Below are 22,227 nucleotides of genomic sequence, written 5' to 3' on the forward strand. Positions count from 1 at the left end.
GCTGGACCCCTATAGGCATGTTCTGGGCAGGCCACACAATGGGGTTCACGTGTTAAAATTAGTCGCCATTATTAGAAACATGGGACAGCTCCCGTGGAAGAGGAGTGCGGGCTTTTCTGGAAGTCCTCGCAGGACTTCCCGTCGCGGGCTCCCTGCGGGGGCCCTGTGGGCATCGGGGTATCTTTTGCAACTAGAGATCAGACATCACAGAGCAGTGAGTGGGCAGCAGGGTCACATGGTGTGAGCCCTTCCTCATTATCCAATCAGCTGCTTGTGGGGCGGGGCTCAGCCTGGGGGCGGGGCCGAGCCTCAAGCAGCCTCTGACCCCAGACGTCATTTACCCTTGAAATGAACCCCTTTGGGCTTTCTGTCTCTTTTACAAAGGCCATGGGTCCTGCTTACATGACAGGAAGGCATGGCACCGTGAGTCCAGGGACCAGTGTGCTACTCCACTATTTTCGACATAGAGTTAGAAGATGCCCTGAAAGAGTTGACGCAATTTGGGTTTTGTCTTCGATTTTAGACCCTAAGTCTTTAAGCTCTATTGGGGGAAGGGTGGTGGTGAGGATTCTTTTTACTTTCTTGTATTGCAATTAAAACATTCCTTTTTTTTTTTTTAGAAAATTTTGAGCCCTGGCCGGATGGCTCCCTTGGTTGGAGCATTGTCCTGTAAATGGAAAGGTCATGGGTTTGATTCCTGTTCAGGGCACATGCCTGAGTTGAGGGTTCGATCCCCAGTCAGGGCATATGCAAGAGTCAACCCATTGATGTTTCTCTCTCACATCAGTGTTTCTCTTCCTCTCTCCCTCCCTCCCTTCCCTTCTCTCTAAAATCAATAAACATGTCTCTGGGCAAGGATAAAAAATAAAATCAAATAAATTAATTTCTAAAATCCGTGGACAAAATATCAGAAATTTCAATAAAGGCGTGTCCCAACAGGGCTTCAAATAGCACAACTCTCCCGTTCCCCCGGCTGGAGCAGGTCCCGACTATCCTCCTGACTTTTGTGACCTCAGCGCCTTAGAGCGTCGGCCCGCTGTTTTGTGACACATCCTTCCATTTGGGTGTGCGCGCTGTTTGCGGGGATGCGGTTCGGGCTCCGCACTTGTGACAGGACAGGGCCTGCGGCGGACCTGACCATGTGACCCACATTTCAGTGTCCCTGTTGCTAGTGACGTTCTTGTTGATCGCTTGACTGATGGTGTTTCCTGCCTGGATTTGCACTGCAGAGTTTCTTTTTGCCCCTTTAAAAATTGCACATATTTTATGAAGAGAGGTGCTTGAGAACTATATAAAAATAGCTTATTCCCAGGAAACTTGAAATTTATTATTAATTATATCTATGCGGACTCATGGATCCCTATTTTATTCGTGGGTTATAAGCTACTTGAGCAGTTATTTTTTTTAAATTTTTTAAAAAGATTTTATTTATTTATTTTTAGACAGAGGGGGAGGCAGGGAGAAGGAGAGAGAGAGAGAGAAACACCAATGCTCCCCCCAACTGGGGACCTGGCCCACAGCCCAGGCATGTGCCCTGACTGGGAATTGAACCGGTGACCCTTTGGTTCGCAGGCCGGCACTCAATCACAACCAGGCACAGCAGCCAGGATGTGATTATTTATTTTGATGCACTACTTGTTCCCAGTTTGGCCCGTGGGTGCCTTTCAGTCTGCCTCCTGTGTTCTTTTGATAAGTTTCTAGAATTTTTGAGCTGTTTCTCGCTCTCTGCCCAAATATGGTGTCACAGGTTTCTCTTGCACGTTGCTGCCCTAACCCAGAAGTCAGCCATTTCTCCCAGGAGCCCTGGTTCCTTTCGGTAGGAAAGCGGCGTTTAGAAGCCACACCCTGGGCTCTGGGCAGGCTTGCTGTTCTTGGGGTGTCCCTGCTCACAGGCCTGTCCAGAGCAGGCAGCGGGGGGTATGTCTGTGTACACACACCCCACACGCATGTTTACTTCTCTATACTGAAAACTAAATGCACAAGGAACTCTGTCTAATTCCCATCCAATTCCATAGAGTTCTTTTTAATGTCCCTCTTCACATGTCAGTTTCTCATCCGAGAGTAAGAAATGTAGGGCAATGACTCCCCTTGCCCTGATGTGTTAGGTGATGTCACCGTATTTGATCAGTGCCCCCAGGGGTGTCCAGTCTGCCCTGCGACCCTCCTCGTCCCGCTTGGATGCTGACACCAGAATGGGCCGCCCTCACGCAGGACCCCTCCCCACTCAGACACCCTCACCTGCTCTGGGTCACCACGCGCCTCCCCTGTACCCACCATGCCCACTCTCCAGAAGCCAGGCTCCGTCCCCTGTGGTGGCTTTAGGACTCTTCCCCCCGCCCCAGAAGGAATCTTTACTGTTCAATCATAATGAAACAAAAGTGAATACAAAAAGGAGTTTGGGTTTAAAAACCTGGTTAAGTGACTAAATCCACGCAACCATAAAGAGACCTTTAAGCAGTAAGCGGTTTAAAACGAAGATCTTCCAAGTAAGGATTGTAGAGTTATTGTAGGACTCTTTGTGGACGGGAAAGGTATAGGCAAAGGTATAGGCTGGGGCCAGGTATATAAATTAAATGCCCTCATCCGAAGCCAGACCATTTGGCTCCAGGGAAGAGAAAATGAAGTTTACTAAGTAAAAAATTAAAGATTTTTTTTTTTCCGGAAATCTGTAGGAATTGGAGCAGCTTAATTGCATGCTTTGGGTGAATACGTGTGGAGGAAAGAAAATTCAGGAGACTAGGAAATTGTGCAATAATCTTAACTTGGGTCAGAATTATAATTATTGCAATAACAGAATGTTGTTATGTGTATATGTGACCAAAATGGGAAGCAGGGTTTTAAAATTATTTTTTTAATGCTTAAAAAAAATAACAACAAACTGTCCATTCTCTCTCTCTGGACTTTCTTAATTATAAATACCAAGTAACCCAGTGCTGGCTAAATATAGGTTCCGTGGCCATCCAACATATATTTATAACTTTCTTCAGGCGGAAGTCACCAGAGCAAGACAGAATTAATTTGGTGTGTAGGTTTTTTTATAGGCTCTAATTAGTTGTGTTTTTCTTAAGCAGACCAACTGGGATCAATAACATTATATAACTGAACTCTGACGCCCATGACGTTTACCCATAGACTCGTCCCCAAAAGCCTAGGCCCTCAGACTGAGCTGTGGAAGCTGCAAGCAGACAGCGCTCAGAGAACATCTGTTTCCGCCAAGGGCGGGTTCGGGCAGTGATAAAGCAGATGGTTTTTTGCAGTCAGAAGCCTCCTCTGCGGCCCATTCATTTCCAAGACCTTGAGTCGTGACCTGTGCTGTAGGGCGGCTTATGGGCTGTGCCCCTGAGGCAGGTTTCACCGTGCTGGCCTGGGGAGGTTGGGGTGGCATTTCTGCGGACTGACCGAAGTGTGTGCTGAGCCCCACGCCCCGCCCCCCAACGCAGCTTGCTGACTTCGGGGCTTGCAGGCTCACACCTGTGTCCGAGGTCGGGACCACCGGAGGGCTGAGTGGGCGGGCGGACCGCGGCTGGCAGCGGGTGGCGGGGGCGGGGCAGACCGCGGGCGGACCTCTGGAACGATCGCAAGTCATTTGGGATGGGTCCCGCCTGCTCATCAGTGACTTTGCTGCAAATCAGCCGTGATAAATTAGTTGGGGCTCCCCTCCCCTGTTCCCTGGGCTTTGAAAAAAAAAAAGAAAGAAAGAAAAAGCCGCATTGTCTTTTTTCTTCATTTCCTTCAGGAAGGCGGGGTGCGACCCCTCCAACCTCACACCTGATCTGTATAAGCAGGGAGGTGATTTGAAGCTGACCGTATTCATGTTTACAGGAAAAAGAACAAAAACGCGACCAGACAGCTTCTTCCTGTAAACACCTCCAGCCCAGACCTCTCCCCACCACGCTTAGCTTCGGCCCCTTCTGGGTTGGGCGTTGCAGTTCTTTATACTCAAACCCACATGTGGTCCCCAAGAGGCTTCCTCTCCAAGGCTGGTTGGCTGCCATGAATGAAGAGTTCTGGGCCCTTTGGATGGAGCGCAGAAGCCAGGAGCTGTAATAGCCATGAGTGGGCAGACCTGAGTCTGGGAGGTCTGGGAGGGCTTCCTGGAGGCAGTGACAGCCGAGGTGATGGTTGAAAATGAAGCAGGGAGGTGGCCGGCTCGAGCAGGCTCAGGGGTGTGGGTCCCTCACACAGGGCAGCGTCCCTGGGGGACAGAAGGTGATGCAGAGGGGTCCAGGCCTGGTTGCGGAGACCTTTGTGTGTGCACGGGGCGGGGGCGATGGGGAGCAGCCAGCTTTGAGGAGCATGCAAGAGGTCACTTCCCCAGGGTTTGGTAGCACTGGATGCACACAGAGGACAGTGGTGTCATTCACCAAGACAAGGGACTCCTCAGGAGGAAGGACAGACTCAGGGACAGGTGAGGGTGGCCTGGAAGGCCGGTGGGGACTGGCCGGGCGGGAGTGTGAGGGGCAGCCTCCTGGCAAGGACCTGTCCCCTCGGGGTCCAACGTGACCTCTGGGAACAGCTCAGCGTCTCTGGGGGAGAGGCTCCAGAAGGCACATGCCCAGCAACAGCCCAGGTCTCTGGAGCCAGAAGCTGGAGAGGCAACCCAGCTGCGATGGGGTTCGCTGACGCCTTCCGGTGGCTCTGACCAAGGCAGAGAGTCTCGGATCCAGGCGTTCCGACCCGGAGGGCCACCGGGGTGTGAGAGAGAGCCAGACACCTGCCTGGGTGCGTTTCAGAGCCACTTAATTGTGACTCTCACACAAACGCACACACAGCTGTATGTAGACACATGTACAGGTACTCATATATGAACCCATACATATAGACACCCGCTAGTGCATCCATACACATATGTACATGCACACACAGACCCACCCATACTATACGCACAGACACTGTGGAATAGGTAAGTGCAGGGAATGTGAGAAGTGTCGCTCGAGATTTCTGCTTGGGAACAAAGGCGAGCGCACACCCATGGAGACCCTTGGCTGTACGTGCACGAACCTGCTGCCAAGCAGGGGAAGCAAGATGAGTGGGGTCCCCCACGGCAACGAGCACTGTCAGTGAGTCAGAGGCGGGGCCCATGATTAGGAATACGAACGCTGGCCCCGCCCAGCCCGGCCTGGCTCAGTGGGTTGGGCGAAGTCGCGCAAAGCGAGAGGTCGCCGGTTCGATTCCCAGTCGGGGCACATGCCTGGGCGGCGGGTTCAGTCCCCAGTCAGGGTGCATGTGGGAGGCAACCGATCGCCGTTTCTCTCTCACCTCAATGATTCTCTCCCTCTCTTCCTCCCACCCTTCCCCCTCAGTTCAACTCTGGACGGTGCCATTGACTGTATCTGTAATCTTGAACAAGTGACTTAACCACCCTGTGCCTCAGTTTCCCCATCTTGCAGGATGAGGCTAATCATAACCCTTGCCTCGTAAGGCCACGGTGAGATCGGAACCCTTAGCTTGCTGCCTGGGACAGAGATGTGCAGCTCCTCTTACTGGGAGCCAGGAGCACCCAGTGAACGCTGGGGACCTGCGTGGGAGGGAGACAGGGGCTGGGGACGGGGGAGACGTTTGCTGATTACATTATACCCTTTTGTACCGTCCATAGAGGGTGGGGCAAAAGCAGGTTTACAGTTGTTCGTATGGAAAAGAATACAGTAATTAATAAATAACTGTACAAGACTATTCCGTGCATTCTGTTTCGCTTGCTCACCCAGCTTGAGACTGTAAACCTACTTTTGCCCCACCCTGTATCTTGCACCCTGTTTGTCTGTTATCTAGACGCTTCGAGAAGCCCCCCATCACTCTTCATCCCTGTGGGTTCTTTGATCTCATTCCTTCCAAGGTGCTGGCCGAGAATATTTAACAAGGTTTCTAATGGGGTTTTAATGGCATTGCCAATTTCTCCACCTAATGTGTATAATTACCTATCAGTGTCCAGGAAAGAGACAGGAGCAACACACTGCCAGCCAGTTGTTTGTTTTCTCAGATGCTGTACTGAGAGAGGGGCTCTAACTCCGAAAATACTGTGGCTGAGAAAGAGGAAAAAGCACTTGTGAAATTTTACGTTGTGACTTTAAAAACCACCTCGCAGACCAGAGATCAGATTCATGGCTGAAACTGCAGCATGTGATTCCGGGGGGCGGAAGGGGAAGAGTGTCTGATGTTGTCAAGGACGGGGGGGACGAGGAGGGGGCCCGGGCCCTCAGACTGAAGGGCTCTGTGGAGTCACGGCCCCTGAGTCTAGAAAGGCAGGCTGCTCAGATGCTGTGTGAGCAGCGGCGGGCAGCGCCCGTGGCTGTGACCCCGTGGTGCAGTGACGTCTGACATGAATGCTGCCCAGGCCGGGGCCCAGGGACAGCAGCTCCGGGTGGGCAGGACCGGGGGCAACTTTCAACTCCACGCAGATGTCAAGTCACAGCACGAATATTTCCTCCCTTCGAAAAGTCTTGTGCATTTAAAAAGTCCGGATGCCGCCTCCGCTTTCCTATCTAGTCTGATGACCCCAGCTCTCGTCCGTTGGACCCGGAAGTGTACCAGAAACACAGCAATAATCCCAAGTGCGATCTTGTGCATCGGCGTGTCATTCGGCAGTGTCGCATGCTACCTGTGGCCACGATGGGGAGGTCATGGGTTCAGAATTGGGAGCTCTGAGGAGAACATCGGACATAACCTCTCTGGGCCTCGGTCTTCCCATCTGTAAAATGGGACCATCTCTGTGGTTCTTTCCCAACCTCCAGTCTGTGAGTCAGGGCCAGAGGGCGGTCATGAGTGACCCCGCCCAACAGTGGGGGGCCCCCCAATCTGCCATCGTGCTGTGTTATGTCATGAAGGCACCTGGAGATCTTGGGAAGCAGCTCCCCACACTGGGGAAGGACCTAACTGGGGTTGCCCCTGCTTGTGGTAAGTCAGCGGAGAACGGAAGAAGGTGATAGACAGGGTCGGAGAGGAGAGAGAGCTGGAAATAGCTGCCTCCCAAATGCCGCGTCATCCCCGCCGAGGTGACTTTCCCTGGGCTGGGTGCCTCTGCACTCAGACACGCACGCCTTCCCCACCGCCACCTCTCCGTCCTCTCTGACCCTCTGCCCCGGATGAAACTCTCCCGCTCCCCAGCCGTGCCCGAGGCCGGAAGACAGAGGACCATGCTGTGTGAGTCACACCAACGGCAGTGAGTGACGTCCTGCAGCCTCTGACCGGGCGGCTTCCTGGGGGAAGGACAGTCGATGGCTGAGTGACAGGCTGCGGGCTTTGGGATCACCGCTGTACCTGTGTTTCTGAGCAGAGCCCCTCTGCGTACGGCGGTGAGTCCCCACATTTAGGGAAGCCGGGTTCAATGTCTGAGACTCTGATATGCTCAGAAAAGTAGCAAACGCTGCAGGTCACGGGTCAGGAAATGTCTGTAAAGTCCACACGTGGAGTGATTGCGGCCTGGGAGGCAGGGCGTTCTCTGTAGCAATGACTCAGCCCTGCCAATGTAGCGTGAGAACAGCCTTGGCCAGTAGGTGAGAGATCTGGGCATGGCTCGCTCTGTACCAATAAAGCTTTATTTATAAAAGCAGGAGGTACCCCAATACCCCAAAGGAGTGAAAGCAGAGACTTGAACTGCTCCTTGTGCACCCGTGTTCATAGCAGCACTAGTCCCAATAGCCAAAAGCTGGGCGCAACCCAAGTGTCCATCAGAGGATGGGGAGGGCGAACAAAGCGTGTTCTGTGCCTACAACGGCATATTGTTCAGCCTCAGAAAGGGAGGAAATTCTGACAACGCGGAAGAACCACGAGGATGTTGTGTCAAGTGGGATAAGCCAGTCACCGAAAGATAAAACTGTAAGGCGCCTCTCCTACGAGGGCCCTAGAGCGGTCGAGTCACAGAGAGTAGAAAGGTGATCGCCCGGGTGGAGTGGGGCGGGGGGCGGGCTGCGGACTTCGGGAAGAGGAGAAACTTCTGGAGACAGGCGGTGGGGGTGGCTGTCCAGCATGGCGGATGTGCTCCACGCCGCTGACCGGAAGGCTTCACAGGGGTTACCACGGTGTGTTTTGCCACGGTCTAGAAAAATGAAGATGAAAACACAGGAGGTGGACCAGATTCGCCGCCCCCTGCTCTGAATGAATTAGTGTTTATTAACCACTGTACATCCGTAGGCATTGAGAGGACAGGCAGAGCCCCCGCACCGCGTGTCCTGGGAGCTCGTCTGCAGGCAGCGTCGAGTGCCAGGGGTTGGGGTCTCTCACGGTGACGGGGGCCCCCAGTGCCTGGCAAATGGTGTCTAGCTTCCCTCCTAAGGACTTGGGTCCCTTCTTCCTCCTTCTCTCCTTTTCTTACCCTTGTAGTAATTCCATTATCAAACTCTCTGGCCTCCCATTTGCCTGACTCCCAAATCCCTGGTCATGAGGAGGCTGCTCCCTACCCCTTCAGCCGCGCTCCGTAAGGACAAGACGTTGGACAGAAGGACCCTTGGCACTGCTCTCAGATCGGTGAGGAGCCAATGACCCCTCCTTTTCCCCCCCTTAAACAAATTGCAGCTCCTTCTGCTGCCGGCTTTGTAAGGGCAGGACGGCAGCCCTGGCTTAAGTCCCCTTCCTCCCTGCCTTGGGAGAGGCGCTTCACCAACCCTCAGCCCCCATGCTGAGCTGGACGCCAGATTCCAAATAGACATGGCACACGCCACGGCCGCCTCCGGGGGCAGTTTGCCTGCTGAGCCCTGTGAGAACCGTCTGTCTTTTCCCTTGGGCCCCTCACAAGAGAACAACCAGCTCCCATGAGCTCAGACCCTTCTGAGCCATAGCTGAGGATGGTGACGCTGGCCAGAGGCAGGATGGTGCACAGCCTTGGCCTTGGAAGAGAGGGCTGTGTCTTTCTTTTTGACTCTCGTAAATAATGCTGCTATGACAGCGGTTCAACTTTCAGTCCTTTTGGCTCTATAGGCACCTCCTGTGTTTTATAAATAAAGCTTTATTGGCACAGAGCCACGCCCTGGCTTGGCTGCTCTGAGGCGCTGCCCTGAATGGCTTGCCTGACAGGAGTTGACGAGGGTCGGCAGCCCTTCTGGCACGTGTGACTCCACCCAACGTCTCCATGTCCCCGAATCCGAGTCGACTTGCCTGCCCAGAGTTAAAAAAGACCAAAAGTTGGGAAACCTCTTCCAGGGATGGCGGCGGCTTGTAAGCAAACACACTGATTAAACAGTGCTGTAGGTTAACGCTCCGCTTTTCCTCTGTTGCTAAATAACAACTCTGGCGCGTGGAGGGAGGGGCCTGTTGAAAGACACAGCAAGGGGCTTTGTTGGAGAAGCGAACAGGGTGACGTCTATGGAGGAGGAGAAATAAAAGAACTTTTGTGCAAAAGAGAGGGCAGAAATAATGAGGTGGATAATGGCAGAAAAACGTCTCCAGGTAGAAAATGAACTGAAAATCATGATTGCTGGAAACCATTTATTGAGCATGTACTACTTGCCAGGTACTGCTGGCTATATCTGTCTGTCTGTCTATCTCTCTCTCTCTATCATTGATCTATCTTATAAGAGATCTCCCCCCCACCAAGAAAATTGGAATTATCTCCTGGAGGGTGGCCCCTTGTAGCCCAGGCTTCCCCCACTTGGCGAGTGTTCCAGGAACCCATCTGTGTCGGTGCACCCGCTGGTGTTGTGAGAGGCTGTGGTCGGCTTTAGTGAATTTCTTTTGAAGGTTCTTTTCAACATGTTTGCTCATTGCATGATGGGTCATTTACGCGTGCACCAGCCCACCCTGCATTGAGTGTTCAGCAGTTTTTGACCAAAAACAGCAGGACCCCTGTGCCTCTCCCTCCCTATTCACCTGATCTTGCCCCAAGCGACTTTGTTTTCTTCCCCGGATGAAAAACGTTCTCACAGGGAAATGTTTTGCTGACGTAGAAGAGGTGAAACAAACAAAAAAAGTGGCAGAAGCACTGTAAGGCACCAAAATCAAAGAGCTCTGTTTTGAGCAGTGTAAAAAAGTCTCGATAGGTGTATTGCATCAAATGGAGAGTGCTTTGAAGGTGGCTGAAGTTTAAACATGGAAGCATAAATACACATTTTTTTACAAATAAATTCTGGGTTTTTGGGGGGTCCCCCCTCGTATGTATCTATATATCTATATAAATATTTATATCTGGGAGCAACCCTTTAAGGTGGTAGTTATTTTTATGAGGAAACAAAGCGTCCGAGAGGGTCCAAGCCCAGGTCACCCAGCAGGAAGGGGTCAAGTGGGGATGTAGACCCAGGTGTGGCCAAAAGCGAAAGCATCCCAGACCCCCGAGGGGAACGGGAGGCTTGGAGAGGAAGCAGACAGCCTGCCCCGGCTCCGCGAGCCAGCCAGCCAACCTCTGAGAGGCAGCACTGGTTTCTAGGCACCACCCGGAGGATGCCTGTCGAGTCACCGTGACTGTCTTAGTATTTGATGTCCTGTGGCTGTAAGTGACAGAAACATACCGCGACCCGCTGAAGTGGAAAAGGGGGCTCTTCCTTTCAAGGACAAAAGAGGGTGTCCCCTGAAACCCCAGCGCAGGAGTCAGCCAGACTGCTGGACATGCAGGCTGCTGGGCTCTCCCTGGACATACCTGCTTCCCCTTCTTCTGGAAAGGCGTGTACGTGGCAGCTCAGAGCGTGTCCGTGCCTGCAGGTGTCTGCCTGCAGGCCGGTCAGCTCTCCTGGGGGCTGGTCATAGCAGACAAAATAGCGGCTGTGAGTGGGGCAGAGGCAGCAAAGTTCGTGGTGAGTTGGGTGGCCTTCGGTCCTTCTTACCTCCCAACGGGCAAGTCAAGATTCAAGGGGTGAAACATTGCCTCCCAAGAGGGCACGTCCAATGGTAATGAAGGGACCGGGCGGGTTCAAGGTAGCCTCATGTGACTCAAAAGCCACGCTTATAGCCACCACGCAGACCTGCTCTGCAGGACAGCTCGTCTTAAATTCACCCATTGGCCAGAAGGTGGAAAAACCATTCGTTTGAGGCCGAAAACGATGGCTGAGGCTTCAACGATAGTTGAAGCCGAAAAGGTCCACTTGAGAGTCTGCACAATGTTTGGTCCATCTTCGTTTAAAAAGCCCCGCGTGCCACGATGGCGACCCATGAGCTATTTTCAACCACCAGCGATCTTTCGGTCAAGGGTCATCAGACATGAGGGCAAGTTGCTGCTACTGGGAGGGTCTGCCCATCCCTGAGGCCACGGGATTTCTCTAGGCTTCCTCCAGCCCTCACGCTGAACTGTGTCCAGAGAAACCACTCCTGGCAGGAAGTCAGGACACCCCCGGGGCGGGGGTGGGGGTTGAATGTTCTCATCTGACCTCCACACAATCCCCAAGCAGATGGCTCCGCATGTTTTCTTTGGCTTCCTTGTTGCACTTGCGCACGAATGTTCATTCTTAGATACCCGAGTTTACCCATGGGGTGGAGAGGATAGAGTTTGTTTACAAGTGAATGTTTTGGTGTGGACCTGACGTGACACTGACAGAGCTACTTGAGGGATGCTTGACCCTAAATGAACACTAATTCATGCCTGAAAAACTTGGCCAAGCTGAAGCTTTGGTCGAGCGTGATTCATCGGAATACCTAATGTTGTTTATCCCAAAAGGAGTATGTAAATCCACCTGCACATTTCCAAACACTGGGCAGATGCCAGCGGCGTGATTGGGGGAGCGTGCTGGAGGGTGTGCCTCCTCTGGCAGCAGAATGGTTCTACTCAGAGAAGGTTCCAGAAGGTTGTTGGGGGATGGAGGGTTTTTGAAGCTGTTTGTGAGGCCGAAGTCATTAATGACATCCTGCTTCTTGTTTTGCAGATTGGAAACCTGGAGAATTACTACCACTTTTATCATAGCAAGACCTTTAAAAGATCGACCTTGAGTAGCAGAGGTGTCCACACATTCCTTAGAATGGACCCCCAGGTACGGCCGCTCCCTCGGCAGGACGCGCTCCAAGGGTGTCCTTGGGTTTTTCCTTTGGATCCATGGCTCTGAAATGGCTGCACCTGGATTTTCCTGTGATTCTAGATAGCTCTTAGTTCCCCGTATTCTCTTTGAACAAAATGAGACAGATGCGTAACTACGTATAAGACCATCTGAGTGTTCCAAAAGTCGGGGTCTCTTATCGGACTGGAGAATTTGAATTCTTGGTTTTAGGTTGAAGCAACAATCAAGGGAGTATAGATTTGTTGATGTTTTCAATGTTTAGAAATCAACAATATATACAGTAATTACAAGAGATCAGTTATGTGATGCTTAACCCATGAGGGCAAGAAGATTAGGCAAGTCAAATGAGTGTTTTAATAATGAATTAGAGGTTGGGCAGATGGATGTTTTTGTGGTTGTCATAATGATGGGTATTTAAAAATTCAAATGAATTTTAAAATTTGAGCAGTAAATACAGCTTTTTTTTTTTTCCCCCTTAAATAGTTCATGTGTTGCCCTGGCCGGTGTGGTTCAGTGTGTTGGGTATCATCCCACAGGCCAGAAAGTTGTGGGTTTGAGTCCCGGTCAGGGCACATGTGAGAGGGGACCAATCGATGTGCCTCTCTCACATCGATGATTCTCTCCCCCTCTGTCTCTCTCCCTTCCCTATTTCAGCTGTTCCCAGAGAACGTGTATAAATCAAGCTTCTGTGGAGAAATAGGTTCTTGGTGTTGTCCCCAGCCACCCCATGACAATTGCGGCTTCATTTGTATTGGCTGAGCTGGGGGTGGGTGTAGTGTGTCCCTGGACACTGTTCTTAAGCATCACTTTGAATGGTTCCGATTGCAACATACGAGGATGTGGTCCCAGGGAGCGCATTCCTTTGCAGGTCTTATACGTGTTCTTGAGTTCATTTTATGGGTGGTAGGCAGAGGGAAGGGCGGGGGCAAAGGTAGAGAGAAGGAGACAGATCTCAAACATGAAGCTCATCCCATTATTCCTTCCGAGCAGGGAAAGGCATTTAACGTTTGTTAAGGGATTACGACGTGCTTGGGCATCTTAACACGCCTCCTCTCGCGTGATCACACGGGACTCTGGTTGTACCCATGTGTGTTCCTAGTGCGGAATGTGAAGGGAGGTTTTCCAACGGGACTGGAATACATTTTTACTCTCGGAAGAAAAACCAGGTTGCCACTGGTCATTCCCACAGGTCAGGGTCCCAGGAGAAGGGCGAGCAGACCCAATGCCTGAACCCCTGTCGCCGAGAGGAAGGGGGAGCCTGTGCAGAGAGCACAGGCTGGTTGCCGCAGAATTTGGGTTCTTAGAGGCTGCAAGGCGGGGCTGAAGTTCGTAAGGGGCTATCATCTATCTAAGTGTATGGGGAAACTTCCAGAAGGAAGTCATTGTCATGCCCTCCCCCCTTTCGCTTTAGCAAGAGTGATCTGTCCGATGAGGACGACATGCATGTCCTTCCTCTGAAGACTTCGGAGTCACTACATTGTCACCACACAGATAGTTACATCGAGCAGCAAACTGTTTACATGGGGAGCCCCCAGTCCCCCGACACAGGCATGAGACAGGGACAGTGGCTTTCTTCGTCCCCTTTGCCTGGGGGTCCTGAAAATTAAGCTCTTCCTCAACTATTAGGACCAAGGCAGAGTCGAAATGGGAGGCTCAATCTGCATTTTGTAGACATCCTCTTTGTTTAAGTGACTCAGTGTTAGAACTTTGAAAGGTATTCAGCTCCAACGTTGTTTTCTCCCTTCCAAAAATAGCAATTGTCACCCTGGCTGGGAGGGTCAGTGGGTTGGGCGTCATCCTGCAAACCGAAAGGTCACGGGTTCTATTCCCGGTCAGGGCACGTGCCTGGGTTGCAGGCCAGGTTCCCAGTTAGGGGTGTGCGAGAGGCAGCCAATCAATGTCTGTCTCACACATTGATGTTTCTCTCTCTCCCTTTTTTCCTCCCTTCCCCTCTCTCTGAAACAATTAAAAACAAAAACCATAATTTTGTGCACCTTCTGTGTATGTGGCCCCCGGCCTGGAGGGATGCAGAGACGCCCCCCGGCGGGTCCCCCTGTTGGGGAGCAGGACCTGGAGCGTGTATGTGAAATGAGAGGAAGGGGGGGCAAGAAGTGTCCTGGGTGGGATGGGAGGGCCCCAGACTTGCGTGGGAGCTCCTGGGTGTATTCATTTTTGGTGCGTTTAAAGTGCTCTATTCCCATTTGAGTCTGTGGGCAAAATATTCCCAGAGATCCCTGCGCCCTCGAAGGAAGAAGACAAAAGGGAAGACAGACTTCCAAGGCAAAGGTTTCCTGACTTAGGTTTCCTCCAGTAAAAGTCCCTTCTCGACAGGGTTTCCTAATAAGCTCTTGGCAGGGCCCCTATCAAAGTGTGCTGCCAATAAAGAAGAAAGAGAAGAAAAGGGAACAGTCTGTCCACTCCAGGTCTGCCCGTGACGTTCCCATAATTGACCGGCCGAGGTGCCTCATGGTTCTGATGAAACGCGTAGCCGCAGGGACAGCGCTGTGGATGGCAGGGATACCGCTGCTTAAGCCGGCCTGGTGTGAACGCGGACCCAGTCAGCTCACGGCCGGTCTGACTAATAGGTCCTCCGCCTTGTTGTTCTGATTAAATGTGGGGCAAAATGAGCTCTTTTTTTTAGAAGTTCTTAGTGTTATATTTTCTTTCTCTCCCTCTCTGACTCTGTCCCTCTGTCTTTTTGGTGTTAAGTGTGTTTGTTCAGCCCTGACGGGGTGGCTCAGTTGGTTGGAGCATCACTCCGTACACCAAAAGGTTGCAGGTTCGATCCCCAGTCAGAGCACATACCTAGGTTATGGGTTCAATCCCTGGTCAGGGCACGTTCAGGAGGCAACTGGTTGACATTTCTCTCTCACATCTATGTCTCTCTCTCTCTCTCTCCCCTTCTCCCTCCCTCTCTTGCTAAAATCAGTAAACATATCCTCGGGTGAGAATTTAAAAAAAATGTGTCTATTAATTGTTTTAAATAATGTTACCTTTTCTTATACCAGGACATTTTCCTACATTTGCAAAGCCTGTTTGCGACAAGTTAGCGCTTGGAGAGCTGTGTCCTGAGTAGGATTAGGAAAAAGAAAAGATGATTTAATATCACTGAGAGACTTCGGAACACCCAGTCGCCAGTGTGTTTGGAATAACCAAACTGGAAATGGATGTGATAAGGCTTAGGATAAAGTTCAGTCGAATGCAGATAGTATTTCATTTTAATTAGCTCCAGCCCGCATTGTATGAAAGGGCCTTGATAAGTAAAGCAATTTATGACCCACCCCTACCCCCCCTAAACACTGATAGAGTGTGCATTTGTAAAAACAAAACACAAGAGGAAAAGGAAGATTTCAGACTGCTCGTCACACAAACATTTACGAAGCCTCTTTTTGTACTGCTCTGGGCCAGAATCGTGCACCGGTTTTCCTTACATCCTTAATTACCTTTGTTTATTTACTTTTTTTAACCGTTTTGCTCCAAGTGCTTTGTTCATCAGCCCTTTCCTTCGGGGAACAGCCTGGCTGTTCTGAGCGCGCAGTATCAGTCCCTGGTTTTTTCCAAGGGCTGTCATTTAAGCAAACTGAAAGCATTTGTTTTTAACTTGCTCTGTGGCCAAAAGTCTGGAGAAGGGTGGATGTTACAGAAGCACCGGCCAATCGCTGTAAGGGCTCACAGATTTTTTTTAAATTACTTGTTCTGATTCTGTTCCAAGCTGGCTTATAGTTCGACGTTGCTGCCTGCATCTCCCAACCCTTACATTTTCGGATGATGACTCTGGTCCAGCCCTTCCCCGCCCTTTACTTCTCAGCCAGATCGATGACAGAAATAGAAAGATAGAGATGTTATGTTATTAGGCGGGCCCTCGGGGGCTCCTCTGGGGCCTTGGGAGGCTTCAGTTTGAGGCTTCGTTGTAACGCGCTCATTCTCAGAGGTCGGAAAATGATTTCCAGGACCGGAGTCGGCGTTCTGCTTTGGAGGAGGGGACTTTGCCCCCAGAGTTTAATCAAAGCTCAGGCTTCTGTCCAGCAGAGATGCAACGTGGAAGCCGATCTTTCCATTAACCACAGATGGGGTTCGATCTGACAGTTTTGTGTGCTAGAAGCATCTGAAGTGCAAACAAACAAGAAGTTCCTGGCAAGTACAGGCCCAGAGACTGTAGGTGAGACCCGGGTGACCTTGGGGTTGATGAACTGTGTCCCGGGCTGGGGGCAGGCGAGGGCTCCTGCCCAGGGACCAATGGACTTGCTCACAGCGGGGACGGGAGAGATGTCCAGCTCTCTCTTCACGTTTTCAGCACCAGGGTCTAGTGGAATACTGGCTATGAGGAAGGGGTAAAACGTTTGAATTTTGGGATAGGCCTTAAAAGTTGGCGCTTTATTATTTCCTTGGCACAATGGGCGCTTCCACTTAGACGCCTTCTCAAAGTCGACGCGTCCCAGGCGAGATGCTCCGTCTCCGGCCCCGCCTCTGCACGCCGTCCTGTGAACCGCAAGCAGCCCCCTCCCCTCCACGCTTGTCCCAGCATCTCTCAACCCCTTGGGGTGTCCTGCCTCACCTCCCAGTCCCTCCTTGGTCTGGCTTCCCTGTGGTTCCCTGGACCCCAGCCGCACTGGCTTTCAAACCCCAATCGGGTGACGTTTGCTCCTGCCCCTGTGCCGGCTTTGACAGACCACCTTCCTCTGGATCTCCATCCCCCGCCCCTGCCACCGGGCAGCTGGCTTGGAGCCCACGGTTTGACGTGCTCTTTCTGGCAGGTGCATGTTCCTATTCTAGACGTGTGAGATCGTTAGCATCTGTCTCCCCGCTGGCCTGCAGGAGCGGCAGGGCACCGTCTGCGTTCGGCTTGCCGCTCCCGTCCCTGTGCGGCGCTGCCGTGTGGGCGTGGCAAGGGCAGAGAGCGTCCAGGACGGGGCGCTGGGTGCAGAGCCAGTGCCAAGCCGACCTCAACCGCCACAGGCGCCGTCTCGAAGGGTGTCGTGGTCACGTCGGCCATTTAAAACCTATGCTCTGGCTAAAGCTGTGATTTAAACCTATATTAGTCTTCTAGGCACCGTAACAAACGGCCACAGACTGGGTGGCTTAAAGCGACAGAGACCGTTCTGGAGGCCGGATGTCTGAACTCAGGGATCACAGGGCACCGGCCCCTCTGAGGACTCTGGGGAGGGTCCTTCCTTGCCTCCCGTGGCTTCTGGTCGTCCTAGGCATCCCTTGGCTTGTGGCTCCATCCCTCCAATCCCTGTTTCCTTGTCCACAGAAGAGTTTCTCCTTCCGTGTCTCCAATCTCCATCTGCCTTTCTTTTGCGAGGACACTGCCATTAGACGTAAGCCACACTCAGGTGACCCAGGAGGATCTCATCTCAAGATCCTCCATGGAACCCCAGCCCATCAAGCGTGGCTCCGTGGCTTGGGCGTTGTCCTTCAGAGTGAAAGGTCTATGGTTTGGTTCCTGGTCAGGGCACATGCCTGGGTTGTAGGTTTGGTCCTCAGTTGGGGCATGTGTGAGAGGCAACTGATCAATCTCTCTCTCTCTCTCTCTCTCTCTCTCTCTCTCTCTCTTCCTCCCTTCTCTGCTGTCTAAGAATGAATAAAGTCTTTTAAAAAATTTCCAACTCTTCAAAAAAAAAAAGTCTTTAATGACCTGTCACAGGGGAGCAGGCTGCCCCTGAGACCCCGCCAGAGGGGGACCCCCAAACTGTGCCGTGGATCCCACACCATCATCCCCCCTCGAACCGTGTGTTAACATTGAGTTTCACCCAGAACCCAGCTCTGGTGGGGGAGGAGCCAGGACGCCCATACTCCTTCAACCCTCGCGGAGTTATTTTGTGACTTCTGACAACATGCTACCCCACGGCACCTACCTGGCATGGGGGAGTCACTTGATCAGGCTTTGAAGAGGAGGATTCTCCTCCGTCTCGGAATGGGAAGTGTAGCCCAGTGGGCAGAGCAGCCGGAAGGCCCTGGGTTAGCAAGACCGGTGGCGAATGAGCCGGGCAAGACGGACGGGAACGTGCCAGGGAACTCGGCGCCGTCAGCGATATAGGCGCACCACTATTTCATAGTAGCACGTTTAGCAGATTAGGAAATATGGTCCTCGGTATTTTACACCAAGCAAAAGCTTTCTAGTTCAGACAGCGATATATGGGGACCTCGCAAAATGCCATCAGAGGGTGTTAGGAGCAAAATAGCTCATTGAATAGTTTTATTTTTCGTGGGCGTATCTATCGATCCATGGCGATTATAAATGATCTAGGACTTGGGGCGGAGGCTTGTTTCAGGGCTGAATCCAACGTTGTTTTTGAGCTGTTGGTGGTGTGTCGAAGGAACTCGATCTACTGGAGTTTTCTGGACACATGGGTGCTGGGACAGGCTGCCGTACTTCTTTCTAAGCTTCCTGTCCTGTCAAAGACCGAGGATGCTCTTGAGGTCAGTCCCCACCTGGGGCTGTCCTCCCTCAGGACATCGTGGGGAAGGCGAGGCTGAGAGGGCTGAGTGAGCTGCTTGTCCCTTCAGCTCTTGCTCTGCCTTTATGGTCTGTGTGTGTTACCTCAGGGGGCTCCCACAGTGGCTGGGCCGCCTTGGGGTCAGCTCTGGGGTCGCCAGCCTTGGGCGACCTGCAGGTCACCCTGGCCTTCACCACCCCCACCCTGGAGGCTCCCATACTCCACCCCCTCCACCTGCCCTAGGACATGGGAGTTGTTCCTCCATCCCCCACCTTTTAAAAGTGGAAAGACTCTCCCAGCTTGAAATACTCTTACATGCACACGCACAATTGTTACAGTCATGTGCCAGGCACCGATGTGAACGCTTAATATATGCCAATCTCTATGCCAGCGCCCCTGCATGGCAACACACGGCGACCCATTGTACAGATGGACAAACTGAGGCCAGCCGGGAAAGTCAGCTGCCCTAAGTCCCAGCTACTCAGTGTGAAGCTGGGTGTTGAATCCAGGCAGCTTGGCTCCTGGATCCCGGCCCTTAAATATCCCTTCCTCTGCTTCTCAAACATTCTCCCATGGTTGTGAAGGCAGATCATGCCAATTTAAAGAAATGATACAACCCTGCAAATAATTTTTACGTTTTTAAATTAGCAATAATGTCACCACCAGGGAATTGCCGCTATTAATATTTTGCTGTTCCCCTTTCTGGGATTTTCTCTATGACTGTATTGGTACCATGTTTCCAGTGGCTGCTAAAAATCTCAATATATGGATTATAAAAATTTCCTTACGTGTGTGCTTACTATATCTTGCTTCTGACTTCTGATGTCTATTTGACCAATTCCTCTCCTCTCTTATTATTTCTTTTAATTCTGGTGACAGGGGTCACCAGATGGTTGGAAATGTTGTGAGATCTTTGTTTTGTTTTGTTTTGTTTTGTTTTATTTTAGTAGCATTACTTCCAAGTCCAGAGCAGTACTATTTGCCCCTCCACATACACAGACAAGCTCTCATTTTTCAACTGTGGTGACTTTGAAATAAAAATGTCACCTTGGAACTTACCGTTGCAGACATCTAAGATGACACGGATATTCATGAAAAGGACACCACATAAAATCAGGAGACCGCTTTTAAAATAAATCATAGGGAGAAGGGTCGCGAGGCTGGGGGAAAAACGTGAAGAGATTAAGAACACAAACTCACAAACACAGACAACAGCGCAGCGATGACCAGAGGGAAAGGGGGCGGGGGCGGGGGGGCGGGACACATAGTGATGGAGGGAGACTGGACTCGGGGCGGTGAACACACAATACACTACACAGATGGTGTGTTACAGAATGGTACGCCTGAAACCGGTATAATTTTATTAACCAGTGTCACCCCAATACAGTCCATAAAAAAGAAAGTAAAAAAATAAAGTAAAATAAACGAAAATCAACTGTAACGGCGTTTCTCTGTGATAGGTGAAATGGCTCCAACAACAGGAAGTTAAACGCAGGGTGAAGAGACAGGTGCGAAGTGACCCCCAGGCCTTTTATTTCGATGACCCCATTTGGCCCAACATGTGGTACCTGGTGAGTACGGTGTGGCCTGTCTGTCCCCGGGCCTTTGCAGCGGCTCTGTCTCTGGGATAGGATATTAATAGCCACCCGCCCCACCCCCACACCCCGACGCAGTAACTCCAAACAGACGCACTTCATCTTGGGTGTAAACCACCGCTTTCATGCTGGGCGGCACCAGCTTTCTAGTGAATTTCTTTGTTTTTTTTTTAGAAATTGTGTGGAAGTCCCTGGGTGGGCGGGGCGGGGGGCGCTCACTGAGCAAGGAAGCAGTTTGATGACGGATGTGGGGCTAAGTCATTGGTGACCATGAGCCCCCGGACCAGGGCCGCCAAAGAAAGATGGTGTCCTAGGAGAATGAGAGATTGTCAGGGGCGGAGCAAGTACACAGAGCTCCGCGCAGTGCCCCCCACGCCCGCGCTCCCCGCCCCGCCCCTCCCCGCCGGGTGCCCAGCATTTGCTCTCCCAGAAATAGCGGAGAAAGGGCAGCTCTAAGGCACCAGGCAAGCGCTGCTTCCTCCCCACCTGCTCCCCAGCCCCGGAGCGCCTCTGCTTGGTCACACTGTGTGCCTCTTCTGGGTCAAGAATGTCCTTGTGTCTCTGTGCACACAGCACTGCAAGGAGAAGAACAGTCGCTGCCGCGCGGAAATGAACGTCCTGGCAGCGTGGAAGCGAGGCTACACGGGGAAGAACGTGGTGGTCACCATCCTGGATGATGGCATAGAGAGGAACCATCCCGACCTGGCCCCCAATTACGTAAGTCCCGTGTGGGGAGCAACACGCTAGTCTCGTCCCGCTCGTCAAATAAGCACAGGTTGGAACTGGGCGGGTCTCCTTATACACCGATTTCTTTTTCAACCAATACTGTAATTGTGTTTTCTCTTCTTTATGATTTCCTTAAGAACGTTCTTTTCTCTAGCTTACTTTATTATAAGAATACAGTATACAGGACACATACATACAAAATGCGTGTTAATCGACTGTTTGTGGGCTCCGGAAGGCTTCCGGTCGATAGTAGGCCATCAGCAGTTAGGTTTGGGGGCAGTCACAAGTCATACATGGAGTGGACGGTGGAGGCATTGAGCAAAAGAGAACAAAAAGGAAAGAGAAAAAAGACTCACAGACCACAGTATGGTGATTGCAGGGCTGGAATGAGGTGGAGGAGGGTTTTGGGGATGGATGGAGACTAAACATATACACAAATCAAATTTTAAAAATTCATACGTGGATTTTTGACCACATGGAGGTCGAGGACTCCAGCCCCCACATTGTTTAAGGATCAACTGTACGAGGAATTTTGCAGGTGGGGAGGGAAGCCGTGCTGGGAAGGGGAGGCTGAAACAAGCTTTCCCTTGTCCCCTGGACGAGGGAGAGTTTTGCTGACGGATTTGGCCACGTGTTGGAGGAGTTGCATCTGTTTCTAGGACTAGATTCTAAAAAGCTGAGAAACGCATCCGACCGATATTAACAACATGGGAAATGACAGGATTGAAACCAGCCGGGTGCCTGTCCTGGTTCTGAGACTTAGGGACTCAGAGGCCTGGGGCAGGTTGCTTAACTTCTCTGTGCCCTGGTGCCACCATCGGCCACTTGAGGTTACTGATGGGGCTTCAGTTTCATAGGGTCATTGTGAGGATTAAGTGGGTTCTCAACTGTTAAGAAGAGAACCTGGCACGCAGTGAACGTGGTTAAGTGCTGTCCGTGGTCTTGGGAACCCGGATGCCTCACTATGGCTCCTTCGATCGGATCCTGTCCATTTGACAGACAGGGAGGCAGCCCTTAGAAATGCCAGTTTCAAAGCCTCTGCCGATGACACCTGAGAGCTTTGGTGACATGCTTTCAATGGAAGATGTCAAATTATAGAAATACTCTGATCACAAGTGTATAAACAAAAACGTACGTGTTAGAAATATAAGATCCAGGAAATTCTGACGCGTGCTACAATGTGCACGAACCCGGAAGACTTGTGCAGAGTGAAAGAAGCCAGTGACAAAGGACATATCCTGGCTGATTCCACTTAGCTGAGGCTCGGAGAGTCGTCACGGTCGTAGAGACAGGACAAGGAACAGTGGTCGCCAGGGGCTGGGGGAGCGGGGCCGTGCCTCTTCACTCACTGAGATTTCATTCCTTAGGATTCCTACGCCAGTTACGACATCAACGGAAATGATTTCGACCCCTCTCCACGATACGACGCCAGCAATGAAAACAAGTATGTCACGTGGTCTCCCCTTTCCTGGCTTCCCCGCGCCCACTCCCTGCAGAACCCCCGTTGAAATGACCTGACCCCTGTCCGGCGCTCACGCAGGAGCCCGCAGCCAAGCCTGG

At 51.7% G+C, this 22,227-nt stretch overlaps 1 protein-coding gene across 1 annotated transcript in view; it reads left to right on the top strand.

Annotated features, from left to right (window-relative positions):
* PCSK6 (proprotein convertase subtilisin/kexin type 6) overlaps positions 1 to 22,227 on the top strand; it is a 127,429-nt gene that overhangs the window by 27,821 nt on the left and 77,381 nt on the right. Inside the window, exons 2-5 of the mRNA XM_054561923.1 lie at positions 11,778 to 11,882; positions 19,807 to 19,917; positions 20,515 to 20,658; positions 22,035 to 22,111. Coding sequence (XP_054417898.1) covers positions 11,778 to 11,882; positions 19,807 to 19,917; positions 20,515 to 20,658; positions 22,035 to 22,111 — 437 coding nt within the window. The remainder of the gene's footprint in view (positions 1 to 11,777; positions 11,883 to 19,806; positions 19,918 to 20,514; positions 20,659 to 22,034; positions 22,112 to 22,227) is intronic.

The sequence above is a fragment of the Pteronotus mesoamericanus genome, unplaced genomic scaffold (genome assembly GCF_021234165.1).
Source record: "Pteronotus mesoamericanus isolate MK-2021 breed Mesoamerican mustached bat unplaced genomic scaffold, CSHL_Meso_final scaffold_582, whole genome shotgun sequence".
NCBI classification, from domain to species: Eukaryota; Metazoa; Chordata; class Mammalia; order Chiroptera; family Mormoopidae; genus Pteronotus; species Pteronotus mesoamericanus.